This window comes from Dipteris shenzhenensis, chromosome 9 (assembly GCF_047967505.1).
Source record: "Dipteris shenzhenensis isolate YYH24624 ecotype China chromosome 9, Dip_SZ_1.0, whole genome shotgun sequence".
Lineage (NCBI taxonomy): Eukaryota > Viridiplantae > Streptophyta > Polypodiopsida > Gleicheniales > Dipteridaceae > Dipteris > Dipteris shenzhenensis.
In genome coordinates this window covers 30,960,912-30,969,630 of record NC_141604.1, presented here as the reverse complement: position 1 = coordinate 30,969,630, position 8,719 = coordinate 30,960,912, and the positions used below count along the sequence as shown (strand labels likewise).

At 40.2% G+C, this 8,719-nt stretch overlaps 1 protein-coding gene across 1 annotated transcript; it reads left to right on the top strand.

Annotated features, from left to right (window-relative positions):
• The first annotated feature begins 5,963 nt into the window (after nt 1-5,963).
• Nucleotides 5,964-8,375, top strand: LOC147898505 (voltage-dependent chloride channel 1, chloroplastic-like). Its single transcript, XM_087379185.1, has 5 exons — nt 5,964-6,605; nt 6,726-6,917; nt 7,055-7,261; nt 8,121-8,220; nt 8,338-8,375. The coding sequence occupies exons 1-5, from the start codon at nt 5,964-5,966 to the stop codon at nt 8,373-8,375; spliced, it is 1,179 nt and encodes a 392-aa protein (XP_087235311.1).
• The last annotated feature ends 344 nt before the right edge of the window (nt 8,376-8,719 follow it).

Here is an 8,719-nt window from a genome sequence, read left to right as displayed (position 1 = left end):
AAAACTCACCTGTGACTTGCTTTCCAGTTACAAATCTACATCCCTGCCATGTACTGATGCATCCCTCACATTCATTTTCTCTTCTCTTTCAACTATCTCATCAACCCCAATGCTTACATTAGCACTTCCATGATTCCTTATCAAGGTCAGATTTACCACTTTTTTTACTTTTTTAAATATGATTCGCATAATGGAAGAACAGTAGATGGAGTGCATGAGCGAGGCATGAGCAAGCTTCAACATCATTGCCAATTCCTAGGAAATGTTGCTTGATGCAAGTAGCACCACCCATGAACTTGTGTCCACAATATTTACAGTGCAATAAAGAGACCGAGGCATATCTCCATTACATATGAACAAATCTTGCCATGCACGATGCTTTTAAAGTTGCAAGCAAAAACATATACGAAATATTAATTTTCTTGTGCAAAAGAAACAAACTGCAATATATATTACGTTGAAAGCAACAAATATACATTCAAAATCACTTTCAAGAATGCAAAATATTAATCGTCATTCATTCGCATATCATCATAAGAATATAAGATTATATCCATTCATCACAATAATTATATTTCATTCATATAAGATTATATCCTTACTGGACAAATTTTTTCATTTTTTTCCATTCTTTTAAAAGAATATAAAATATTCATTAAAACAAAGTACAAGAATGAGTAAATGAAATTTGTATTTCATTCATTCACATTATTCTAAAAGAATATAAAGTATTCATTCAAAAGAAAGTGTAAGAGTGAGTAAATGCAAATTGCGAGACATGCATTCACATTTTATTGAAAGAATAAACTATATGGCAATCAAAAGAAAGTGTGAAAATGAGAATACACAAATTGTGAATTATTCATTCACATTATATTGAAAAAATATTAAGTATTCATTCAAAAGGAATTGTAAGATTCGAATGAATGTAAGTTGTGAATCATTCATTCACATTCTATTGATAGAATAAAAACTATATTCAATCAAAAGAAAGTGTAAGAATGAGAATACTCAAATTGTGAATCATTTATTCACATTCTATTGAAATAATATTAAATATTCATTCAAAAGAAAATGTAAGAATGAGTGAATGTAAATTGTGAATCGTGAATCATTCACTCACATTCTACTAAAAGAATATTAAATATTCATTCAAAAGAAAGTGTAAGAATGAGTGATTGTAAACTGTGAATCATTCATTCACATTCTATTGAAAGAACATATATAATCATTCAAAAGAAAGTGTAAGAATGAGTGAATGTACAATTATGAATCACTCATTCATATTTTTATTGAAAGAATACAAAATAAGGAAAGTGTAAGAACGTTGAAAATTTCAAATTGTTTGAACAAACAAAAAATTCAATACACATAAGAACTTATGAAGTTTCATTTGAAAAAATAAAAAACTCTAAGTACTATAAGTATTCTAAGTAAATTGTGAATCATTCATTCACATTCTATTGAAAGAATATTAAATATTCATTCAAAAGAAAGTGTAAAAGTGAGACTCTAAGTGTTCTAATAAACTAAGAAACAAACTAGAGATCTAATAAGCTCTTTGTATCCATTCACATTCTATTGAAAGAATATTAAATGTTCAGTCAAAAGAAAGTGTAAGAATAAGACTCTAAGTATTCTAATAAACTAAGACACAAAGCAACAAATTTATTCCTATAAGACTCTAAGATCATAGACACAAAGAAGACCAAAATTACATTTCTCACAAGAGATCGAAGAAACTCTTTGTATTCATTCACATTCTATTGAAAGAATATTAAATATTTATTCAAAATAAAGTGTAAGAATGAGACTCTAAGTGTTTTAATAAACTAAAACATTAAGCAACAAATTTATTCCTATAAGGCTCTAAGATCATAGACACAAACAAAGGAGAGATCTGAGGAACTCAATGAAGAGAACCTAGAACTCCACAAAAAAACTCCATCTTAGTTCAGACCTTCTAGATTGCTTTTGTAACCTCGAAGGGTTTTCCTTCTTTTCTTTTCTTTCTTTGATCTCTTTTGCTCAGCTAGAGAACCAATTGTGAGATAAGGTAAATTGGCAAACTATAAGCATAATTGTGGGAAAAGAAGCCAATAATCATCCTACTACAGTTTCAGTTGTACGAATAAGTATTTTTACGAATAGTTTTTATTCGTATGAATACAATTGGATGACATGTCAATTTATGAAAAAAACATGACGTGCTAGTGTCTTTTGCACAATTTTTATCCCCTTTAAATCATTCATCTGAATTTCTTGCTTTTTCCGAATCACGAATTCGAATTTTTCTACTTAGGACACCTATTTTTAGAAGAATATCTTTAAGAGTGAAGAGAATGTGCCCTGTAACTTGGTGGAAAAAGTGCTAGTGGCATAAAGAGTAAGCATGAGGTTAATTGGCATGAGATCTTCACCAATTTTTTCGAAAGCTAGCTAGAAGCATGTGCTTGGGCCAAGTGCACTGTAGGTTCACCACAATTGTTTGTTTTGTGACATTGGCTTTGTTGAGTGCTTTGCATAGGTACCATTAGCAATACTTGGCCCTTCATTGACACCCAAGACTCACCCCCACAACAAGATAGGAAAGACTATGTGGTCTCCCTCTCTAATGTTGATTGTTGTTGAAAGCCTGATTCTAGTCACGATACTACTAATATCCCTCCTTCGACCCCAAATACAATCTCAGATGTTCCCAAGGAGGCATCCATTGGCAAGGGGCTTGAGGACACCAAGCAAGCACAAAGTGATTCCTGAACACATACACGCAATCTCATTGCTTGGAGGAGGGAGGGTGATGACAATGGTTGATGGGGAGAAATGTGCAGGGGTCATTGAATAATATATAGCCCTAGCATATGGGTTATGGAAAGGGTGGAATTGGTAAGTCAACAACAAGTTGTAATATATCAATAGTTTTGGCAAGACGTGGAAAACGGGTATTGCAAAATGGTCAACAAGAGAGGGTTTCTAAGTGCCATCTTCAACATATAGTCTAAATTACGGGTTTACTTATTTCAAATTGAGAAAAAGTTCAAGTTTTTCTAGTGAAATTGGTTTTGGAAGATCATAAGTAGAGGTTTTCTAACTACCCCTTAATGCACAAGGTCCCCCCCCCCCCCAAAAAAAAAAAGGGCTGAGATATTACTGAGTCTTTTGGGTTTCATGAGGAAATTTTGTAGGAAGAAATGTGTGATTGTGTCAATGCCTTGTGGTACCCCTTGCAATCTAGCTCTCCTTGAAAAGGCAAGTGCTCAAACCTTTCCTACAATTGCACTATTTGTATGTTTGATTGTGAATTACAATAGATGTAAAAGGAAACTTTGAGCATTTGTGAGAACTCACTCAAGAGTTCGTATTGATAGAGGAGGGAATGGGCCTCTTGTTCATAGATTTTGCAATCCTTTCACAATTCGAGTGTACACTTGTACAATTACACTAACATGCACTTCAATTAATGTGACTTTTTGGACTTCTAACCAAGTGTAGACATGATTTGAACTTGAAGTTGAAATAACATCATCATCAATTTATGACCATGTCCTAACATTTTGGTAGATGTGAGCCATTAGGGAAGAAGGGAACTCATTTTGGGGCTCTTGAAGAAATTCACTATTTACGTATTTTTGTTGTACTCAAAATATGGGAAATGCCATAAAATACGGATACTTACTGCAAAAATGTCAGTCTAGTACTCAGGCATCACATTAAATGCATATATAAGATCCTTGATTTTCTGTGTGATATTTGATGATTCTGACATCGCCAACGCGTCCAGAGTGGGCCAAAACCCTTAAATCGACCCTGGAGACACCGAAAACCAACATCTAGAGGCCCAAAATTGTCCAACTGGCCAAATCGTGTTTCCCTGTTTCGAGCATTTTTACCCTTTTCCGGGCTCCAAACATCGGTTTTTGGTGTCTCCAAGGTGGATTTGGGGTTTTGGCCCGCTCCAGACACGCTGGCGATGTCAGAGTCATCAAATACTACACAAAAAATCATCTTTTGAAGATCATTTATGTCAGACATAATAAAAGAAAAAGATTTTGAATATGACTTATTTTATATTCTTACATGGTTTTTGGTATTTTTCCAATGTTACATTGGCCCTCTTTTGATTTGTCGAGTGCTTATTTTTCTAAACCCTAAAAGGCCCCAAAATGAGCCCCCTTTTTTCCCAATGATGGTCATTTCATTTATGCAGCATTAGGTAACTTGTTGGATTAGGTGCTTGAAAATGCAAGTGTTGTTGGAGAGTGTTTTCATGGAATTGGCAATTGGATAGATATAGAGTGGATATTTGAGCTAGCAGCTAGTGGAAGAATAGTAATAACATGTTTGAAGCCAGTGTAAGAATAGCAATAAGATGTATGGCAAGGGGCACTCATATCCGGCACGCCTCCCCCCCCTTTCCCCCTTTTGCGCCATGCCTTTATGAGCCCTCTTGTGTTCCTTTCTCTACTAATTAGTGTCTTTTTATACTTCTTTTCAATTGGGGATACATATTTTGGTATCGGACAAGTTTTTGGGGAGTGGGAACGAGGTGGGGGGGGTGTGCTATTAAGGGCAATGATGACGATGGAAGATGGAGGAGGTCAACTATTGTGGAAGGGGAAAAAGCTTGCAATGAAGATTTGCACAAGATGCTACTATTCAATTTAATGAAGATCAATCTCTGTATAGCTAATGGACTTTGCGGCCCTCCTTCCTCTCCACATGCTCTGCCCTCCATACACATGAGGATGTATGTGGATTATTGTGCACTTAGCAAGTAAGAGTCTTCTTTTTTGGGGGGGGGGGAGGGGTGGATGGTTACGAATGGTTGGTGAAGGAGTAGAGAATTGGTGATGGGAGCTTATTCTTGGCGGAAATTAGTGAACTAGTAGCTAGAAAGAAGGCAAGGAACTAATTTCAATCATTTTTTATGTGGGAAATGGTGGCCGCCACTTATTTTTGGTTGTCGACGGCCCTACGAGTGGGTGGATGCCAAGTAGTAAGGCAATGCTTGATGATGCAGGATGGTGAGTGATGTGTGGCATCTTTTTATTCGTTGAGGTTGTTCGCATGGGGATGTGGATGTTGGTAGGTGGCAATTTTGGCTGGTTGGCAGTTTTGTTTTGCAAATAGGTGTTTGTACTATATTTATAAACGTGACATATAAAGTAGCCAATCATTGTGTGGTAGGCTTCTTATGATTACGGAAGTTTCATGATTGTACGGTTGAGATTACACACTTGCCACTAAAGCTGTTGATTGAGAGGGGGGAGGATGAATGGCTATGTGGCTATTAAGAGTGATGATGATGATGATGATAATGATGACGGGGATGATGATTGAGGAAGATGAAGGAAAATAGTCAATCGTCTCGTGGGTCCGTGTCATGATGATGACGATGGTGTGCAGAGGGCCCCTAGCTTGTGATCGAAAACACACACACACACACACACACCCCCACACACCACAAGCATGCACCTTCGATGAGTGCGTTAAGGGGGGCAATGGTGATAGGGTGATGGAAGGCGAAGGGAAACGGTCAACCGTCGGGGGGTCCGTGTCATGGGAAGGGGAAAGGGCGACGTATGGGAAATGAAGACGGTAAGCTTTTGAACGAATAACGATAACGAAGTTGGCCAAATTGGTCTCGCGCAGCCTCCATTCATTCATTCATTCATGCTTGATGCTTGATGCTCTTCCGCCCTGCCTCCTCCTCCTCTCTCAAACGCTCTCTCCATCCTCCTCTCCTTCTCCTCCATCTCCTTCACCCTCGCCTTCCCCTCCCTCCCCCCCCCCCTCCTCCTCCTCCTCCCTCTCCTCCTTTCCAGCTTCCTCCTCTCATGCCTCCCCACCTCCTCTCCTCCCCCTTCCATTCTTCCACCCCCTCCTTATTACTTCATCACCCTTCCTTCCCTCCATTCCCTCCCTCCCTTCCCCCCCTTCCCTTCTTCGTTAATTCCCCCCACATGCTCATCCATCGCTCCTCCTCTCGCTTCCGCCTCCCCTCTCCTGCTTCGACTCTTATCCCTCGAAAACCTCTCAAACCTCCTCTCCCTCCCCTGGCTTCGTCTACCCGTTCGCACTCCAACACATGGCCTGCACCGCCCTCCGATCCTTTTCGTGCTACATCGCCCAGCAGCTCGTCTTTCAGCACCCCCTTGCCAGATATCGCTAAAGAGGATGACATGATCTACCGGAAAACCATATACGACCATGGGGATTGGAATAGGCACCGGAGCAGCACACGCCATAGCCGGCACATGCTCGCCATTGCCACCTCTCGAGTTGTGGCGGCCCTGCTACCTCCGGTTATCAAACTGACTCTCTTCGCCTCTGGACTCGTGCTTTTCAATTCGCTGGTGCTGGCAGGCATGTTCTCTCCATGGGTGCCTCTGCTCCACGCCTCATGCCTTCCATTCCAGCTCGCCGCCCCAGCGCTAGCTTTGCTGCTGGTCTTTCGTACCAATGCTTCGTATGGGAGATTCGATGAGGCCAGGAAGGCTTGGGGTTCAGTCGTGAACAGAAGCAGAGACATAACGAGACAAGCTGTGACATTCATACGCCACCCAGCGGATGCAACAAAGCTGACGGATCTACTGCGATACATTGTAACTATCCTGATGCCTGCAGATATTGTATTCACTCATTATTCAAACGTTATGGAAGGCTGATCTCAAGTGCTTGAAGGAGTTTTAATGTGAGCACTGTATGTTTCCGATACTATGCAGGTAGTATTTTCATGCTGCTTGAAAGACCATTTAACCCGTGAGGATGACTTGAGTAAAGAATTGAGCGGGCTATTGGATGACAAAGAATTGGAATCGGTGATCAATTCCCCCCACAGGCCCAACTACATCTTGAACACAATGACACAGATAATTCACAACTGTCACGTGAATGACATGCAAAAGGCTCTAATGGTATGCCCCTCTGTCTTTCCCAAACTTGTGAACGCCTCTTTCCAATGACATTAAAAATTGAAAGTCCTAGTTGGCAGTGTGGAATTCTGTGAGCAAATTTAATTTTGACACTTTTAACCTAGGTTTACATTGTCCAGGACTCTAATGTGACAAGCTTCCATGACAACGTCGGAGGGTGTGAGCGCATTTTTACAACTCCTATTCCTGTATCTTATACACGTTTGACCTCAAGAATTTTGGTCATCTGGCACCTATTGCTTCCACTGGCACTTTGGGATCAATGCACGTGGGCCACAATCCCAGCTACATTTCTAAGTGCTGCTGCTCTTTTCTGCATTGAAGAGGCAAGAACTCTGCAATTCTTTGGGGGTGTCTTCAAAATTGCGTCCATAGTGTCAGCATCTTTCTATGACCAGGTTAAAGGATCCGTCAGTTACTGGATTTGAGATCTCAGGAAATTGCTTCACAACTGCAACAATGACTAAAACTTCAGCATGTAGCCAGAATTTGTAACTGTAGTATTTTGCGAGCATGCACTCTTCACGTAAACACGTGTACAAGAGAATGCTAGCTTGCCAGGTTTTTTCAATCACGTTTCATGCTTAAGTCCATTAATCCAGCAATTAATACTTGGAGACATCTTGTGCGTAAGCTCCAGCATCACGACGCCAACAAAAGCTGAGAATATATGTCTCCATTTGACCTAGTATATCCCGCCACTAATTGGCTGACAAATCTCAACATAGTATGCTATTCCCCATTGATAAACTAACGGATCTATGATACAAATGCAACGGGGGAAGCAGATTTGCCATAAACGATTTGGAGGCATGTTGCAAGCGTATGTTTAAGAACATTTAAGAGAATATTAAAGCGGACTAGTCTACAGGTTAACTCCGTACAGCTTGTAGAACTGCTGATTTACGGACAAACGCGCCCTTTTTTGTTGAAACGGAAGCAAGCTGCTGGCAGCATGCGCTCTCACGCAGACTTTCGTTACAAGTTCTTTTTTCATCCGAAGTTCTGGATCACGAACGACAAATTCTGATTTGAAGATTGGACGAATTTACAGACTGCATGCCCTGACTCTAGAAAAGGAAAAATTGACGATGAACAAAACGGGCAGAAAGGGAGGTGGAATATCTGATGTGCAGGATCCTGAAATCTGTTGTCTTTCTCACCATTTGTTCAATTTTTGACCAGGTTGGAGTGTTGATAGAAGAGCCATTCTCCATCCTACCCCTGGGCAGTATGTGCAGAACAATTCAAAAGAACGTCGAAACCATTCGCAAGGAACATCAAGGTCCACAGTCCTTTGCCGTTGAGCCAGGAATTAAAAAGCATATGTATCACACAAAAACTTCAATGATCAGAGAGCATGAAACGGCCGGTTCTTAAACGTGTTTTGTGGTATGTGCAGAAATAAACGAGAGGCCACGGTTTCTGAAAAACGACTGATGTCCCGATAAATCTCAACTCCTGAAATGCATTGTGGAAGCCCACGACAAACTGCGCAAGGTATGCAGCCGCGGGGCGAAGGCGACGTCTAATTCATGAGTATAATTAAGGTGTTCCTGAAGATTTCCCTGTAACAAGACAGAATACGACTGCAGCCAAAAAACTTCCCAGGAGCACGCAAGGCTGCATGAAAGCTTTGTGGGATTGATGTCTTCCTTAATCCCAAGAAAATCGATCCAAAGCCTGAGCTACAGAGGCTTGAATTTCAAATTAGGAAAGTTGCTCCTCTATTACAGTATCCGAATGAAACGATGGCAGGGCTAGTCGACGGCTGTTGGGTACTA

Coding starts and splice junctions, on each gene's coding strand:
- LOC147898505 (XM_087379185.1), top strand. CDS start 5,964: ATGCTCATCCATCGCTCCTCCTCTCGCTTCCGCCTCCCCTCTCCTGCT. Junction 6,606..6,725: donor CGGATCTACTGCGATACATT/GTAACTATCCTG, acceptor GATACTATGCAG/GTAGTATTTTCATGCTGCTT. Junction 6,918..7,054: donor ACATGCAAAAGGCTCTAATG/GTATGCCCCTCT, acceptor TACATTGTCCAG/GACTCTAATGTGACAAGCTT.